Consider the following 19,986-nt stretch of genomic DNA (forward strand, 5'->3'; position numbering starts at 1 on the left):
TAGCACTGGGGGCTCAGCACATTCTGGCAACCATTCAGCAACGCTTGTCCACAATTGACAGTAAAATTGACTCGTTATCCTTCAGGGTGGATAGAATGACTGAAAGACTCAATAAACACACGGAGAACCTTGACACGTCCGAGCGATGCATTTCAGATATGGAGGATGACCGCACCACCCTAACCTCTACCCAATCTGCCATGGGCAAACACTTGCGGCCCTTCAGATGAAAGTCGAGGACTTGGAGGCCCATTCCCGAAGGAACAATCGACGCATAGTGGGTATTGCGGAATCAACTTCAATTGACAGTATGGAAAAATATATCAAACTTTTGCTTGTAAAGTTGTTAGATCACAAAACCTTTTTTGATTTGTTTGTGGTAGAGAAAGCACACCAAGCACTTGCAGCTCAACCTCCCCCACAGGCGCCGCATAGGCCGGTGATAGCCAAACTTTTAAATTCCAGAGATTGAGATGCTGCCCTGCGGCGAGCGCGAGACCTAAAGGCACTGAAACATTAGGGAATGGAAATCTCTCTCTATCCTGACATCACACAGCAGGTCCAGGAGGCGCGGCAACAGTTTATTCCAGCGAAGCACCAATTATGGGACGTACAATTGGACTGCCGTATGCTTTTTCTGGCCAGGCTTCGGGCTATGGTGGATGGCAAGCCAATGCTATTGACGGGCCACAAACTGTTATCACAGTTTCTGAAACGGAGACTGGCCATGAGGGGGCAGCAGGACACTACTGCTTCATCTCCCTAAAGATGAGGAAAAGAGCACCACTGGGAGAATACTTTTGTTATAATATCTGCATAACTAGCTCAAGATACAGTTCCCGGCGAAGCGAGGCCTACTTATGTGATGAACCAGAGTCAAGAAAACTAGATGTGTTAAGTGTTTTTCTTTTTGGCCCATAAAGTTAAATCTGAACAGTTGAAATGTATATGTGTATTACAGGAGATTCTACATGTGCTTAAATGTCCAGCCACCGATACTGTCTTGCTGAGGAGGCTGTGGTGACAAGTCATTGCTCCTGAGTGTATGATACTTAACTCGAGGTGTTGGGGGAGGGGTCTAATTTGCACTTGTAAATGGGCCTTCTATTTTGAAGAGGATGGCTGGACGGATATGGGAAATGGGGACGGCGGGGCAACATCCACCCCAACGTGCATTCCACTTTTTCCAATGGTTGATCTCATAAAAAGAATGATGGGAGGGTATATGCATATGAAGACGGGCAGGTTGGAGATACGCCTGTTGTGGGTGGGGGAGGAGGAATGTTCAGCAAGTTTCCAGTTGGGTTTGTTTGGTTACTTCGGCAGTGGTTGCTACACTGTAGGAACAAAATTGTTGCAGACTATTATACACTATATGAAGCATAACCGTCCCCACACATGAGACCATTAGCCCGGCGGGAGCCATTACTCTGAAATTATTGACATGGAAACATAGAAGGTTGACTGATTACAGGAAAGTGTGGAAGGTAGTTGCCTACCTTCAGCGTCATGGTGTCAACTTGGCTATACTTCTAGAAACGCATCTAGCCGCAGACAGCACTGTTCTTACCTCAAGAAAATTGCAGGGTCAGTTTTTTGGCAGCTGGGTTCACCTCTTATGCCCAGGGAATCATGATATGGGCAGCTAAACATTAAAGCGTACACCTACAAGAAGTTGAGAAGGACCCGAACGATAGATATATGATAGCTTGCTGCAGCAGAGGTGATCTCGCTTTTCTGCTAGTGGGGCTTTATAGGTCGATGAATCTTTTGAATCGCATGGAGTATCCTAGTTCATGCAGTGACCACTGAATAAATAATCAACATCAATGAGACAAAATATACCACCTTAAACCACAAGAAAAACCTCCCTAATCAGAAATAACCATCACTCATGAAAAAGGTTAACAATTTTTATTCCCTATTGATTACAATTCTTATCAAATGTTAATTATGCCTTTATTAATCAATCTTTATTAGTTCATCAAGGAAAACATTTTTCTCCGAGGAAAACATAAGCAACATGCAAATCATAAGTCAGTGAATATCAGCATTAATGAAGCAATTCAGCAAATCAATTTGTCAGTCATTTGTCACCGTCAGCGTCTCCCCTGTCAGCCTAGCTAACCAAGATTAGCATCAGCATGTGTGTCTTCATGCGAAAACAGTTTAGATTAAAAAAAACATTTAATTTGGAAAAATCTATCTAAAGAGAAAAAATCTAATCAGAAACAGCACAGTTGGCACCTAGAAGAAAAGGCACAAATTGTCAGTCACATTTTCATTGCTACCTATCCAGGATGGATCAGCAACAAGTCAGTCTTCGTCCCCAGGTCATCAATGGTCAGCTACGTATCAGGTTCATAGAGTATAAGCCCAATTGTCAACACATCGGACAGCGTCTCCTGATGTCATCAACCTTCTATTCGCAGTTCTGATTTCGCACCCCTTGTCATGACATTTTATTAGGGTCACTCAGTCCATCCCATTAATTGCTAATTGGTCAGTCTTGTCGGAAGTTATGACTAACCTATAGTTTTTGTTTACCAAATCTTTACTTTTGCATAGGCCTCTTGTCCCATAAAACTGATTGGTCCTTCTTGCGATGAGAACATCATCCGGCTCTTCAGGTAACAAAATTGTTGCACACGAGTCTTTAGTCAGTGCCTCTGTTGTTCAAGTCCTGGGAAAGTACATTTAGCCTACACTACACATAATTGTATCAAATTGTCTTCATCATCTCCTGTCCGTTGGTACATTGCAGAATGTTCCAGCTAAGCTGTCTGAACTCTGAGCAGTTCAAGGTTTCTCCTTCCAGTTAACAGTCCTTACAAGGCTTTTCTAAGTCTCCACGTTATGAGCAAGCAAGGCCCAGCGAAACCAGGCCTTTAGTCTGGCTAATTTAAGAATATGAATTAACATAAAACATAGGTTATACATCCAGTTATGATATATTAGTGTGTTTTCTTATACATTTTTCTATTATTTAGCATCTGTTAATACACATGGTGACCACTCTCCTGGGGGCACATTTTCGAGCGCACTCATTATTTTTCTAAAATTAATTTCTCTATGCATTTTTCTCATTAATAAACACACATTAATCATTAGAAATGTCTTAATTAACATATCTGCTCCATCAACAGCTAGCAGTGGCTTCCTTTCTACCTTTCTCCTTTTCCACCTTTCACGCCCAGTTCCCATTACTCTTTCCTAATTAACTCTTTAGTTCAGCACTGCAGTTCCTCCACAGTGCTTACTAAACAATTCCTACTTTATGAATAAGGTCACAGTAGAAATAGATAACTGACCAGCATTACCTTACTTATCATTTTGCCCCCATTTGTGTGTTGGTTTTTCCTTTTCACTGACTTCTAGTTCTGAACCTTTTAGGAATTTTTAAAGTTTAGGTCTATATAATATTTTTGAAACAACATCTAAACCGGGGGTTTGAAAGAGAGCCTGAGTTGTTTTTCCCAAGCTTTCTACAGCATGTAGTAAATTGGGTTTCCATTAAGCCCCATAGTACAAGAGCATATATAATTTACATGGTTTTTATTTGTGGTTATTCATCAATGATTGCTGGCATGCATATTAGGCAAAGTGAATATTAGAGCCAGTGGTAGCTGTTAAACATATTTGATGTTGAAAATGAGGAAGACCCTGAGTATTATGTAGCTATTCTTAACATTTGTGGCGAGAAACTAGCTTAATCATTATCCTCTTTCCACCCTAGTGGAACGGATTGCACTATTTTTACTCGTGATGTTTTAATCATTCAAATACGGTCCACTGTATAAAATTTCATGGAAATGTCCAAAACTACCTACTTATAGTCATTTGAATGTCATTACACATGCAGCACAGTGTGAAGGATTGAACATTCTCCAGAACTCAGTCATCTTTGGAACGATAAATACCCCATTAAATGGGATAAAATATATTGTTTACGCCATATTTAAGCAATGTTATCCAAGAACACTCCCAGGTAGTTACTGACTGAGGTAGAATAATAGGGTTCGAGGCCAGAGACTATGCTGTTGAAAATAAGAGCTCTAAATTGTTGGGTGAAATTCACAAAAATGTTTGTTGGATTGTATGGTTTTATGATGCTGTTTATGTGAAAGGTTACAAGGAGCATACCTGTTGGATTTCTTGGTGCTAAGGCTTTGCCATTCTTGTCCCATTCAAATCAATTGTAGTGAATGCCTGGGTTTGATGGTCACAACAAGGGGCAGCATATAGATATGGTGAGCACATATTTTAGTCACTATATAGATCCCCTATTGGTGGTGCATAGTAATTTCCGGGATTATAGTGAGTTCAAGGGTAATTTCACGCTGTGAAAATACCGATCCTCTCCTGGGAGATAAATTATTTTTCTCAAGATTTTCCCACTGAAATTGATTCGTGATCCAGAAGCTAAAACAGGAACACATTTCTATAAATTCACCAATACCTTCCTCGCCCGTGTGAGGAAAAAGTCTGACATGATGAGTAAAACAGGTGCTTTCAATAACAGCTGCAGTTTGCTAATCAGTTCTGCAGTTTTGTACTGAAGCCACACCAGAGTTCTAAACAAAAAGAGGGCTAAACGTATTTTATGACAGATACGAGGCACTTGTAAATGGCATGTTTGAATAGGAGCTGTAACATCAAAAGCATTCATCATGGAGAAATTTGCAGTCAATGAACAAAATGAGGGGTTTCATTTTGCTTTATAAATAGTGGCTCATGTTCCATAAAGTTAACAGGCGTTTACATTTTTTAAAATAATTTCTCAGATATCTTCTCATCCATATGAGGAAAAAATGTGTGACATACTGAGTGCAACATGTGTTTCCAAGAGCAACACCAGCCTCTCACTGTACTCCTCAGCGTTATAATCTAGCTTCACCACAGAGATTTAATTTGCAGCTAGAATGCTAACATTCATACTCATGATGAAATGAAGCCATATTGTTGTAATAAGAGCTGTTTAACGCCTTTGAATGAATATTGAGTGGCTAATATCTTCTTCATTTTAAAGAAATACTTTTAGTTTTAAAGTGATAAAATGTTGTTGGACATGGAAAGTTTTTTTAAATCTTTCGTTTTAAAGAATGGGGATAACGTTTTTTTTTTTTTTTTTTTTTTTTTTTTTTAGATGGGAGGAACTATTTGTAGACCGAGGTCATATTTAAATTGAACAGTTGTGTGCGCCTCTGGGTAGTGACACACTCCAAATGAATTACTGTTTGGACGTTTCATTTTTCTTCTCCATATTTATTTTCTCAGTAGTTGCATCTCTCTGTATGGGTGTGCACTAACATCAGAATCATTTACAAAAATATATATTTATTGACTCCACAAATGTATCTATACACCTTATAAATAACATCATTCAAACATAATTCAATCAACTATTTTAAAATTAGTAACATTAGAAATCAGACAGAAAATCAAGGCAACTATTTTAGATTATAGCGAAAACTGTCATGAAAATACAATTTTCACAGGATGGAAATGATTTAATATATTAAACAAATGCTTAGAATAGAATCTTTTCGGGGCCTCCTTTATTTCATGAACGTCTAGCAGCAAAGATACTTTCAGCTACATATTTAGCCTTCAGCACATGAAAGTGAATGATTCTAAAGCTGCCTTCTCCTGAAGCGTGTATCCCCATGCACGCCCATTCTGTGAACATGGTGACCCTGGCTCGTAATTTGAAATCTTGATCTCTCCACAGGCCGCTGTTAGGGAAGACGTCTTAAAAAATGTGGTTAGATACAATAATAAGGCCTGTCTCGGCTACTAGTTACGAATCTCTTTACTACTCAACCAACTAGGAGCCAATCCAAATGCAACATTTTGGTTGCGCACAGCTAACTGATATGCATTGTTGGTTAGAACGCAGTGCAGGAGTTGTAGCTTACCCTTACAAACCTATTTTGAGGTTGTGTGTCTTGTGTTCTAAAATCTATTAAGGAAAATATGAAGACACAAAATTGGAACTTGGTCTGATGGCCCACTGAAACTGGCAGAACAAATACTAGGCGCCAGATAACAGGTTAGATACGGTTAGAAAGAACACTCCACTTTATTATCAGTGAGAAAACCCACAAAGACTGGCAAATTGATTAATTCACACAGCTATGCTTGAATGTGTTTTATCCAGAACGAAAATAACTGGTTGAAGAATACAGCTAAAAGATCCTGCGGATATCTCTTCACCGGAAAATGTTTGATACATGTTTAATGGTGTTGGTAAAGCAAGCATTCCCACACTGACCTTGCCCACTTATTGACAAAATGCCCGAGGCCGAAACCCAGGCATGTAATAGACAGTGTATATATAAATGTTAAGCTACATGTATAGCTTTCTTATTGGTTCACTTGAAGCTTTGTTTATTGTTTTGTATGGTGTTGGTGTGCAAGAGTCTTGATTAAGGGTTTGCTTGAAGAATCTGTGCTCTGGCCCTGAGTATTTAAACAACGAATGAGAATGTAGGCCTTACCAGACCTTCTTTAGAAGAAAAGGAAGATGTACTGCCAAATGAGTAAAGAGGAGGAGGTATCTGAGAGGTTCATCTGTCCAAAATATATGTGATTTCTGTTTTGGGGAAGGTAGTCACACAGCAGCCGCAAGGACTTTGCAATCCTGCTGGCCAGAAGTAGACCTTTATGGTGCAATAGTCATTGGTTTCTTGGAAGAGTTCCAAGACTCTGAGTGTAATGAGCTTTCAGTGCCCTGTACTATCATTCCTGCCTTTGTTTGGAGTCTGTGTGGCTGAATGTTCCTGTATAAGACGATTCATGGTTTTTAACCCTATGTCTTAGAATACAGTCCTATTGTCTTAGTCAGGGTTGCTCTGAGTCCATAAACTTCTGAAACCCTTATGGTTCTAGAAGTAGTGTGGTACAGAGCTGCTCCACATCTTAGCACTAAGCCTAATTCCAAGTTCCCCAGCTCCAATTGGAAATTGGCAGATGTCTATGGGCCTGTGGATGGGGCTGTATACTAAAAGTTTAAATCAAGACGTATTGGATTAAGCTACAGGCTCTTAAAACTGGTTCTTCTGTGGCACCCAAAGTCATCCATTCACAGCTTTGAAAACAGTTATGCACCCGTTCCCAACTATCTCACCTGAATTTTATGGGTGCATTACGACTCTCCGATCAACTAATACCAGATCTCAGGTGGTTCAGTTAATTGGATATTTCAGGAACTCATGCTCTGTGGAAATTTGCTTGCTGAGCCAGTACTCCTTTTTCGATTTTGGGGGGAGTTCCAATTTAGATTTAAGTTTTTCTTATTTGGACAATTGTGGCAGATTGTTAGCCATCTGGACTCATGCAATCCATGTTGCCAGATTTGAATTTGAGTAGCTTAGAAACTTTAGGAAATAGCTGGGATGTTCTAAGGATATTGAAAACAGTTTACCATTCTCACATGATTCAGTTGTGTAAATAATGAATACAATACTGTTGACCCAGCTGGTGGAGAAAGAGACTGGGCGTTCATTGTGTTTAAATCTGAAACTTTGATAAAGAAGCAAGAGCAGTGGGAAGTAGGTATTGTTTGGCCACCCACTATTTTTTTGTTCTGCTTCATTCTAGTTAATATACTAAGGCCCTCCTTATGAGCTGGCCGAAGTGGTAGTCCACAGTGGGATACAAACTCTGGCCAGTTCTGCGTGGCCAGATGCTCCAACTCCCAGTATTACAGGGTGTGGAAACCTGAGAACCAACAGTAAAGGGAGCAGATTTGAATCTAGTAAAACCATGAGTGAAGAGGACAGGAGCTGCAGGCACACGTGCAGCCCAGCCCCCTCCTGCTCTGTTCGGCACCACAGGAGGACAGACAACACTCTCCCAGAAAGGCCAGCCTCTTTTTGTCCCAGACTCCGTCCAATAACTTCAAATCCACACCACCCCAACCTCATTATATTTATCAGTTGCTGCACCCCAATCATCTGCTGTTTAGAACTTGCTGACAGAAGGTGGCAAACAACAAGGGATTTGTCTCAGGAATCATGGAAAAAAATGCAGAAAAAGACCCGGTAAATCCTGTTGTGCATGGTTATTTCCACAAAATCTCCTCATAATGGATAGCTTTAGGTGTAGGTATGCCTGGCAGAATTGGAAAGGCGGATCTCTGCTATCACCGGACATAAATCCAGATAACTTGTAATGAGTAGTTCTGAGAATCTGCACTAACATGCTGCCACAGATACTAAATAAATTGAATGTTGCCTGGTAAGTTATTCACTTTGTTTTACTGCTTGATTTTATGCAGTAAATAACTTAGTAAACTAAAAAAATGTTTGTTATTGCTATTAAGAGATTAATTAATGGATTTTCTGTTTTAGCTTCGAGCCCAGAATCAAGTGCTGAAAAAAGCTGTTTTGGATGAACAAGCAAATTCTGCTGCTATCAAGGTATTTTATAACGCTATTTTCGTTTCTATTTTTTGCTGTCAAAACTTAGATGAGTGAACCTTTGACCAATAAGGCTAAAAGTACAATGGCTGCGTTGATCTTCTCGTCCTGCCCCACCTTTGTATTTTGAAGTAGGCTGTATGATTTTTTTGGGTGGTACACTGTGTTTAGTAAGTGGGCTGAGCATGTTCTCATTGGCTTTACGGATCTACACTTTAGCGGTTTCCTGTGAAAAGTTGCTTCTTCCTTGGAGGTAGTGGCATGGAATCTTTAGAACTAAACAGATGATGGATGTGTAAGAGTATATTTGATGCACAACACTTGGTTGGAGGATAGTTATATGCCCTCCAGTAAGTAAACACCTTAAAGTAATGGATGTATCAATGGAAAATTGGGCAGGGTTGGGCTTGCCATATGGGACAGAGGGAAAGCCCTTAGTAGGACGAAGACCAGGAGGGCTCTCTTATAGGGGCGGATAGAAAGAGGGGTCATAAGTTCTCCCGCCTGGCAAGCAGCCCTGAGGGAATTTTCTTGTAGACGCTGCCCCACGGCCGCCTAAAACTCCTGAAGTCAGCTTGACTCACTTGCCACAGTCAAACTGAACACATTCTACACGGCTGCTGTAAGCACCCACGCCCACTATAGAATATGAACAGGAAAAAAATCTTCCAAAAACTCCATCTTTTAGAGAATCAGTTCACATAGCCATGTTCCATGAGGCGAACGGGCATCCGGAAACACTTGATGGCCTCTTCTGAGACTCCAGTCTGCCTCAGACAGGTCCCCTCAGCCTCAGTTCTGATTCCAACACTGAAGTCAGGCGCGGTGGAGACTTGCAAACCGAAACGCTCACTGGTCTTCTGAAAGCAACAATAACGCTGAACAGCAGATATTTTTTTTTTTTATTGTAAATATTACACAGGCAGAAACCGAATAGGGAAACATGATTAGCAGGCACTTTTTCTTCTAAATCATTTTGCTGCATTGCCAGAGACAGAAACGACTTTCTGCTGTGCCATTTCCTTTTGTTTATCATGAAAGTCTAAAGTCATGACGATGCGATACAGTTTTACGAGTTTGAGTGGGGCCGGAAAAGTACTTGTATTCTTTACTTAAATAGAAAACGGGGACGGCTAAATGTGCCCACTGGAAATATTTTAAGGGATCTAAGCCGGGGCTTTAAGTAGGGGAGGCAACTGACATATCCCAGAGATGGCAGTAATTAAAAACTAATTTCCAAGCGTTTTTTTTTGCCATGCCCCATAATCATGTCTTTACATGTAGAGGCAAAAACATTGATCGTTTCTCAACAATAACTGTAGAAACCTGTGTCGGCGATGAAGTACGTTCACAGCTTGCATGTTCTATGTCATCTTGCATTTCCTAAGAACCTTTGCCCATTCCATATCTTGTGTTAATTTAGCTTTTTTTTCTTAAATCCAACATAGGACTCTTCTACAGTGCATATTGGGAACCGAGGCACTGTGTCTATGTGAGCATTGTTGCCAGGTTTTCAGAATATGTATGTGTGACGTTTCCATGGTTTTGGTTTATATATGAATGACACTCTACCTTCAAATGTGACATGACACTTTGAGTGGGACTTTCTTGCTAGTAAAACCAAGCACTGAAGGGCATGTAGTGATTTATATCAACATTAACCTAACTGAGCAAAGAGAAGCTTTAAAAGGCTCTTGAAACTGCTGCAAATCCCTAAAATGAAAGGTCACTAACCTACTTGGAAGTTAATATATTTAATGGAGAAATCTATGGCACATCATAAAATCGCATAGAGGGCTAATGCTCCTGCTGCACATTGGTTACAGGTGTGTATTTTATGTATACCGCTGAGTGGGTTACTGTTTTAACCTCAGAGATCCTTGTGTTCTAATCATTGTAATAAAACTCTGGGAGTTAAAAACCAGCATCAATGAGCTGCATGCAAAATATAAAGGTAGAGCCTTACTGTTTTTTCAATATTCTAAAGTTGCTTAAAACGGTTTCTCTGGATAGACTTATTATTTAGCGCGATATAAATGGTTATCGGAGTACCTGCTCATAAACACAGATATGTCTGACCTTCTTTCAGGTCACTGACTTCAATAGCTTGAAAACTCAAAACCTGCCCCCAAATCGTAGTTTTGCCCTAGCACTTGTGAAGTCACAGGCTTAATATATTTCCTTGATGGCATTGGGCTCCCTTTTTAAGGTGCAGCTAGTGCCCAGCTGGGATAACACTTCAACAAAAGGAGGGCTGATGGCCATTTAAGTGAGGTATTTGTGCTGTCCAACTGGAACTAAATGTGTTAGATCTCCTCATTCTGGTAATATAATCTGAGAATTTCAGTGAAAGACGGACAGAACGCACACCATTAATATACTTATAAGTCTAGCAGGGCTGCAGCAACACTGTGATTGCCCTCTGGCCATTATCAGTCCACCATGATCTCCAACCGTACCTTAGGTCATCGCTTCCTATGTCACCAGCAACTAAGCCAGCAGGCACATATTCAACAACCTTATTTCTGAGTCCTGTCTTTTTCAGGTAATACCCTGCCCTTTGTGCCTGTGCCAGGGCTATCTCCAGTATGCCACCATCTTTGCTGCCGGGTGTTTAGGGCTGTGGTCTCATGATGGTGCAGTCCCAGATGAGCAGGAGGCAGGACTCAGCCAAGGGCAAAGGCTAGAAAGTCTACTATCAGCCAGTCAGATAGCAAACATAAGATGTGCTGTGCTGCATCACTTGTCTAAGAAGGCTCGCCAGAGGCACAAAGAGGAGAAAAAACAATCTGGTTGTGCCTTCAGCCCGCCTAGACCAGTCCTCTGCAGCAGGCGTATCCGAAATCAACAGAAGGTACCTGATTCATGTGAGGCTGGACCTGATGCTTGCTGTAACTTATTTGTTCATTTAGCCACCCCGCCCACATGATGACCCAGCAGGCTTTCTGGTTTCCAGTGTTTGTCTCAAGGAGGCCTGGCCAAGGCTGAGAAAGCACAATTTGTCTGACAGACAGAAACAAATACAAGGTATTGTAAACTGTCACTAACCCTACGTCGCCCCGGACTGTTGGCAGACTAATGTAATTGCTTTTGACAGGCACAGCCGAGCGTTCACCTTGCACAATTAATTGCCGCTCTCGGCTCCAGATTTTGGACAATCTTATGATGTACACAGTATGTCAAGGAGCTCAGTATGCAGGACTAATGCATTTTCGTGCATTGGTGTGGACACCAGCAGTAAAACACAGTAGTCTAGTCCCTGATGTGTAGTACTTGGTAGGGCTGTGTGAGTTCAGATTGTAAGTCTTTGTTTATGACAGGTAGTACTGAGAGCACAGCAGTTGATGCTGAGGGCAGTGCTTCAGTTTATTAACAGTTATTGCATTACCCTGAGCCCTTCACTTCCTCATGACATGAGGCAGTTCTGCCTCTCGGGCACACCAGTTAGTAAACACTTCAGCATATAAACGTGTCTGCCCCTACCCCACCCAAACTGCATTCTGTTTGTCTCAAGCCACATATGCCTCAGTTGATCTAGAATAACATGGTGGGACCGAGGGGAGTGATAAATTAATGTGAGGGAAGAAGTCAGTGTAATTCAATTATAGGCAGGTAATGTAACATTACCTTTTTGCCTCCCTCGCTTTAATTCCTTACAACATGAGAAATTCCCCAGCAAAACACCGGGACAACTGTAAATCGCTGCTTGGGATCTTTAAAATGTATTAAGTCTTACTTCTATTTGGTCCATAGAAGAAAGAATTGTGAAATTAAAAAGCACCCATTACCCCAGCCTCTTGCATTATTCTATATGCTTCATGAAAGTAGAAGGAATTACCCAAGTTGAGGTCCTGCAAACCTCCGCCAATAAAACACCCCGAACTTTTGCTAAGGATGCTGGCATCCCCCTAGATGATTTACTTTGAATTCGTAGAGGAGAGGGTAAACCAGATTCCTTGTGTACCAACGTTATCAGTGACCTAACAGATCTTCTAAGGGTTTGCACTGTAGGTTTAAAACCCATTTTTGCTTGACCAAAGTTAATAAAAGGAGAGGAGGAAACTCTGAAACCTGATACCCTTTCCAAATAGATCGGAAAGAATTAAGACTTATCTCCTCCGGACCATGATAACAAACCGAAAGTACTACCTCTTGTCCCTATAAAAAGCTGAATTCACCTAGGAAATAAAAAAATAGAGCTGGATGTATAACAATTCTGTTCTCAAAAAATCTGAAAAAAGGATAGTTACAAGAGGGAGGGGACCTAATTCATCCAGTTTTTTGGCAAATGTTACAGCTACCAGAGTAAAATGTTTAATGTCTACCTACTCTAGAGGTTCAAATGGCTGCTTCTTAGGTGTGTCTAGAACCACCTGATGATCCCAGGAAGAAGGTGAAGGCTATGATGGAGGATGAATGTTATTATACCCCTTGCACAGTCATCTTACAAGTTGTCCTATGATCCTCTAAATGCTTTTAAGTCCCAAAATCAATCCATCCTGCAAAATGAAAGTATTTGACTCAACTGTGTTCTGATGTCCAAGTTCCCTCCCTGTACACCACCTGTGTAGGCTAATGCTCAGAATAAACTTGAGCATTGAAGCTTGTAGAAGATCGTGTAGGAAAAGCCAAACCTTTTGAAAGACCCTTTCTCCTCAGCCATGCCGTTTCAATTTCCACCCCAACTAGTCTGAGTCTCGCTAAAGTGTTGAGATGGAGCACAGAAAAGGCCACAGTAGAGGGAGCAGCAGTTAATAGCCATTCTGGACTGCTCCTAATTGACATGAGGAAAGGATACCAGAATGAGGGCCAGGATCCTCAATCATAATGCTACCCTCTTGTTCTTTATTCTGATGAAAAAGTTTTGAATCAAGGGAAAGGAAGGAAAGGCAAAAAGAAGCCCCATTGGCCAAAGAAGTGAGAGCGCATCCACACTGAAAGACCCTTTTTGCGCTTATACCTGTACAAAAAAAAGGGATAGATGAGAATTCTGAGGAGAAGCAAACACATCTGCCACTATTTTCACTGTGTCTGACAAATCTAGCCAAACACTAGGGCATTTAGAGAAAAAAGCCCTGAGAGGATGGAATGGTTCTGCTCAATCAGTACACTACTGTGTTTGCTACTTCCTGGATATTCACTGCCCCTACTGAGCTTGTCTCACTGTCTGCCCAACTAAATATCTTGTCCCATATCCTGTACAGAAAAGTTGACTTTGATCCTCCACTCCCCTCCCCCCACCTTCTGTTGATACATGGCTCTGCAGTCATATTATCTATCCCGACCAGAATCGATTTGTTCAACAACATGGGAGAAAAGCTCAGTGGGCTACATCAATGACTTCAAGCGATCTCCAGTTGGAAGTGCTTTGGTTTTTGAGCCTGAGACTAAAGGCCTTGAACCTGCAGTGAACAGCTCCATGCCCCTGACCCCACTAAGTTGGCATTTGTCAATCACAGGATTCAGGTGTGACAGTGGAACACCCTTAGGTACATTCTGCTGGCTCTAACAACCATTGTAACTCCTGCTTCATGCTGGACAGATCGCAACATGACAGATTCCAGTGGGTAAGGTAATGCCCGATTACTTTGTTGAGGGTAAATCTGTCCCAAAGGACAAGAAAGAAAGTTAATGCCAAATCCACTTGAGCCTGCCACCAAACTCTAGTGACAGAAGTGATAATGTGTCTGCTCTGATCTTCTGAACTCTCAATGTTTGGCAAGATCATCAGACCCATATGGAACTGTGCTCCAATAAACACCTTATATTGAGATGGATGCATTTGTAACTTCTTTACATGTATAAAGAACCTGTGTTCCGTTGGCACAGCTAGAATCATTTCTAAGTGAGAATATTTTAGAGCCTTTTAAGCAAAGTAGAATAGGCAGTCGTCAAAGTGGGGTTGAAAATAAATCTCTTCTGATGTTCTGGGGCCTTAGGAGTGTACACCTGTGGATGTCTGGGCACCAGAAGAAAGGTTGAAAACTTTGAAAGCCCCAGAGATCCAGTGTTTAAGGGCGACCTGGGAGAAAAATTACCTGACTGGTGGTTCCACAGCGTCAGACAGAATTTCACCTTCGTCCTGATCAAGGCTTCAAGTAGCTCCAGAAAAAAAAAGTCTCCTTCTAGGTTGAGACTTAGAAACTTTTCAGCAAGAAAGCTTTATAGCTCCAGCAGGACCAATCTGCTTCATGTATTCTTCCTTCACTTCCATGGGCGTGGATGCAATTTCAGTAGCAGCCCACCCATGGATAATTTTTCTTCCCAAAAAGTGACAAAGTCCTTTTCTGTGTTTGAGGTAAGAAACCTTTTCAAACCTTTCTGACTTCCAGTCTTTCACAGTGCCAGGGCTCCTTCTCGGCCGGCCGGCCGGCCTCAAATTGCCTCTGTGCCGCAGTCTACTGCTTTTATTGACTGTCGTTGTCATTTTGTCTTTTTTGGCACTATATTCACTTAAATATTTAAAAGTTCATATCTGGTTTCCCTTCTTGGCTTTTTTTGTTTTGGTTTTATTTTACTCCGAAAACATTTCTCTTTATTTTAAAATTGGTGGTGATATTATATTGTATTGTGTGTGACTTTTTTACTGTTTATGCCCTGCTTAAATACTTTGTAGATTTCTGTGATTTAAGCCTGACTGCTTTTTGTCTCATTAGCAGGGATTGAGCATAGGTTTATTTTTTTTAATAAGTGTGACATCAAGCAGATGGGGGCATTATCCTTTGAAGAGGACACGTACATCCCAAATATTAATCCACTTTCCTGAAAGTTTATAATCCTTTCTCCCACAGCCTCCAATTCGAAATGATTTGGGTAATAGTCAAGACTTGTCTTTAGAAGCAGTTGACAGATTAGAAAACTCCTGAACCTTAGTCATCTTTTAGGCTGAAATTTCGTTCTGCATGATGATCAGGACTTTCCTTCTGTCTTTGACACATCGTGGTAGGCTCTGTTTCAAGATCAAAAAGAACAAGAGAATACTCCTTTATACGTTATCCTTTAAAACCTTTGTAATCATAGTCAAGTTGCTACCAAAACATCATCTTCCCTTCAAACCGAACCTTGAACAAGGATGATTTCTCTGAAAAATTAGTTTTCCAATCCCACCATCCACAGATTGTTGCTGACCAGGACTGTACCACCTGAAGCAAGTGCAGACAATGTCAAGATGTCCGAATAAATAAGTGAGAGAAATGGTGCTGCTGATTCACTTTGAACCAGGAGATCAGAACAATCTGTGCCCTCTTAAATTGCCACTGCCAGAGATTCAAAGTCCCTAACCAGGGACTGAGAAGTATATGCTTGCGTAAGTGCCAGCCTTAATCGTCAGGTTGTTGGCTACATGCCTATCAAAGGAGCCAGGGTAGCATTAAACTTCATATAATGTGGTATTATCGCTTCTGAGTCCTCTAACGCATATATCTTTACCAAAAATGTCATAATAGTAGACTGACTCACCTCTATACATTGCCTATAGATTAATGGGCCTGATTTAGATCTTGGCAGGCGGGTTACCCCATCCCAACGTTGATGGATATCCCGTCCTCCAAAATATAAATCCCATAGCATATAATGGGATTTATCATGGGTGTCATTTAGGGGTTGTCAGGGGTGACACCTGCGACCCCTAACTTGCCCCTAGCGAATCCTGGCACTGCATTTGCAACCCCTGGACTCAGCTGTAGTAAAATAAGTGGCAGGAACACAGCGGCAGCTCGTTCTTATGGACATTGGTTGGGTCTTCAATCTCTGTGTTTTTTGCAATTTTTTTATTACACTAATAGTGAATGATAATACATTATTCACTATCAGAGTAATAAAAAATGGAGGGCAATGAACTGAATTAAGACCTTCCCTGGCAGCAGAGGTTAGTAAAAAGAAATACCTTTAAATGTATGTTGTGTGCATGCACACAGGTGAGAGTGTGTTTATCAGTCAATCAATCACTTGTTAAGTGCGCTACTCACCTGTAAGGGTCTCAAGGCGCTGGGGGGGGGGGGTAGCTACTGCTTGAATAGCCAGGCCTTGAGTCATTTTCTGAAGGTCAGGAGGTCCTGGGTCAGACTTAGGTTGACAGGGAGGGAGTTCCAGGTTTTGGCGGCGAGGTGGGTGAAGGATCTGCCGCCGGATGTGGTACAATGGATGCCGGGGACGGTGGCGAGGGCGAGGTTGGTGGAGTGGTGCTGGCGGGTGGGTACGTGGAAGCTGAGACGCTCGTTGAGGCAGGCAGGGCCTGCGTCGTGGAGAGCCTTGTGAGCGTGGATGAGGAGTTTGAAGGTGATCCTCTTGTTGACGGGGAGCCAGTGTAGGTCTCTGAGGTGGGCTGAGATGTGTTCGTGGCGTGTGACGTTGAGGATGAGGCATGCGGAGGCATTCTGCATACGTTGAAGTTTCCTCTGGAGCTTGGCCATTGTTCCCGCGTAGAGTGTGTTGCCGTAGTCCAGTCTGCTGCTGACAAAGGCGTGGGTGACCGTTCTTCTGGTTTCGATGGGGATCCATCTGAAGGTCTTGCGAAGCATGCGGAGAGTGTTGAAACATGAGGATGAGACGGCGTTGACTTGCTGGGTCATGGTGTGCGATGAGTCTAGTATGAAGCCGAGATTGCGTGCATGAGTGGTGGGAGTTGGTGCGGTTCCAAGGGTGGATGGCCACCAGGAGTAGTCCCATGCTGAGCAGTTGGAGCCGAGGATGAGGAACTCAGTCTTATCCGAGTTCAGTTTGAGGCGGCTTATCTCCATCCAGTTGGCAATGGCATGCAGTCCGTTGTGGAGATTGATCTTAGCAGTGACGGGGTCCTTGGTGAGTGAGAGGATCAGTGGGTGTCGTCCGCGTAGGAGATGATGTTGAGGCCGTGAGATTGGACGATGTTGGCGAGCGGCGCCATGTAGACATTAAAAAGGGTTGGGCTGAGCGAGGATCCTTGGGGGACTCTGCAGATGGTCTTGGTGGCTTTAGACAGGAACGGAGGGAGGTGGACTCTCTGAGTTCTACCGAAGAGGAAGGATGTGATCTAATCCAGGTCCTTGTGGCATAACCCGGCGTAAAAGGAGGTGTGCGCGGAGGGTGTGGTGACAAGACGGTATCGAAGGCTGCCCAGAGGTCAAGGAGGATGAGGGCCGCGGTTTCATCTTTGTCGAGCATGATCCTGATGTCGTCGGTTGCGGCGATGAGAGCGGTCTCGGTGCTGTGGTTCTTGCGGAAGCCGGATTGGGAGATGTCTAGCGTGCTTTTGTCCTCCAGGAAGCGGGATAGTGGGCTGTTGACTATCTTTTCGATGACCTTTGCTGGGAAGGGGAGGAGGGAGATGGGCCGTTAGTTCTTGAGGTCTTCGTGTCTGCCTTGGGTTTTTTGAGCAGTACGTTGACTTTGGCATGTTTCCAGCTCTCCGGGAAGGTGGCGGTCTCGAAGGAGCTGTTGATGATAGCACGGAGATGGGGGGGTGATGATTTGGCTGGTTTTGTTGAAGACATAATGTGGGCAAGGGTCGGCGGGTGATCCAGAGTGGATGGTGCTCACTGTCTTGGTGGTGTCCTCGTTGTTGGTTCGGGTCCAGGCGCTCAGGAGGTTGGTGTGGCTGGGTGCATTGGGGTTAGTGGTGGCCGCAGTGGTCATGGGGATTGGGGAGGCAAAGCTGGCATGGATGTCCGTGATCTTGCGGTGAATAAAGATGGCGAGGGAGTCGCAGAGGTCTTGCGAGGGGGGGTCGATGGAGCAGGACTTGGGTTTGGCGAGTTCTTTGATGATGCTGATGAACTCTTTGCTGTTGTGCGCGTTGTTGTTAATTTGGTCTTTGTAGAATGATCTTTTGGTAGTCCAGATGAGCTGGTGATGCTTGCGGATGGCTGTCTTGAGGGCGGCGTGGTTGCTCTCTGTTTGATCGTGGCGCCATATCTTCTCAATTTTCCGTCACTCCCGCTTGGAGGCCTGAAGGTCGTGGTGAACCAGAGTGCTTTCGTGCTGGTGCAGTTGTTGGGTTATTTCCTAAGTGGGGCGAGGGTGTTGGCCCAGTCGTCTAACCACTGTTTGACCTTGGGGCAGCAGTGTTGGGGTTGCTGGTGCTGGGTGGTGGGGCATGGGCAAAGGTGAAAATCAACTGGTCTTACAAGATCTTGTTCCAGCTATGGCGGGGGATCTGTTGTGGGTAGTGGTGGGCGGTGGGTTTCTGGAAGGTGAAATGGACACAGCGGTGGTCAGTCCAGTGGAGTTCGGCGGTATGGGTGAAGGTGATGTGGCTGCTGGCAGAGAAGATGGGGTTGAGTGTGTGGCCGGCTGAGTGGGTGGGCATCGTGACGAGTTGTTTGAGACCGAGATTGGCGAGGTTGTCGATCAAGGCTGAAGAGTAGCTGTCGTTGGCGTTCTCTAGGTGAAAGTTCAGGTCGCCGAGGGGCATGTAGTCTGTAGAGGCAAGGACGTGGGCGCTGATTGTGTCAGGGATGGTGTTGCAGAACTGTGGTCGGGGGCCAGGGGGTCTGTAGACAAGGGTTCCTCTGAGAGTGGTGTTGGCATGAATATGGAAATGTAAGTGTTCGGCGGCATCGATGGTGTCATTGTTGTTGGTTGAGATCGTGATGGTGTTCCTGTGCACTATGGTGATTCCTCCTCCCGGTTTGTTGGTGCAGTCTCTGTGGGTAATCTTATAGCCTTCAGGGATGGCTATGGTGATGTCGGGTTCCGAGATTGGGTTCATCCAGGTTTCGGTGAGGAAGGCGATATCTGGGGAGGCTGAGGTGAGTAGGTCCCAGAGTTTGACGGCGTGCTTGTGGACGGAATGGGTGTTGAGGAGGATGCCGCTGAGGTGGTTGTGGGTGGAGCTGCTGTGATGCTTGGTGGCCTGGGTGCAGGTGAAGCTGCACATTGGACAGGAGAAGGGCCCATGGGTGTGCGTCGGGGTGGCTTGGACGCAGGCGATGGGGCGGCCAGGGTTGAGGGCGTGGAGTTCCTTGCCGTTGTAGTGACGTCTGGTGGCATGGGAAGCACGTGGGCCAGGGGGTCTGGCGCTGGGCGTGGTCCAGGTGCAGACAGGCACAGACGGGCTTGCCCAGAGGTGCGCCATCAGCACGGCCGCACTTTGGCCGCCGTTAAGAAGGGGAGGTGAGAGGGGGAGCAGCTGGGAGGCGGGAGCGGTGGGCAAATGGGGGCGCGAGGGGGCAGGGCTGCAGGGGACGCAGCGGCGGGAACGGAGAGAGCGGCTGAAAGCCGCCAATAAGCAAAGGCAAGGGAAAAGGTGCAAAAAGCAGTAAAAAGGCAAAAAACATAAGGAAAGAAGGCAGAAAGCATAAGGCACAAGGCAAAAAGGCACAAAAGTAATTACAATAACAGGACAGACACACAATACTTACGGCAACCACTAGACACTTTTATGTGAAAGAGAGTGTGTGATTGTATGTGTAAGCGTGTGTGTGTGTGAGTAAGGGTCAAATGCTGTGTACTGTCACTTCCGCTACCCCTGGCCTTTTGGTAAATTGACGTTCATGAGATTTATATTTTGGCAGCCGGGGTATCCGTCACCGTTGCGACGGAGTAACATGTCTACTGAGATCTAAATCAGGCCCTTTATCTACTT

The 19,986-nt window shown here is 43.7% G+C and overlaps 1 protein-coding gene across 1 annotated transcript in view; it reads left to right on the plus strand.

Annotated features, from left to right (window-relative positions):
* PPP1R21 (protein phosphatase 1 regulatory subunit 21) overlaps positions 1-19,986 on the plus strand; it is a 448,835-nt gene that overhangs the window by 25,962 nt on the left and 402,887 nt on the right. The window contains exon 2 of the mRNA XM_069234042.1: positions 8,355-8,423. Coding sequence (XP_069090143.1) covers positions 8,355-8,423 — 69 coding nt within the window. The remainder of the gene's footprint in view (positions 1-8,354; positions 8,424-19,986) is intronic.

This window comes from Pleurodeles waltl, chromosome 5 (assembly GCF_031143425.1).
Source record: "Pleurodeles waltl isolate 20211129_DDA chromosome 5, aPleWal1.hap1.20221129, whole genome shotgun sequence".
Taxonomy (NCBI): domain Eukaryota; kingdom Metazoa; phylum Chordata; class Amphibia; order Caudata; family Salamandridae; genus Pleurodeles; species Pleurodeles waltl.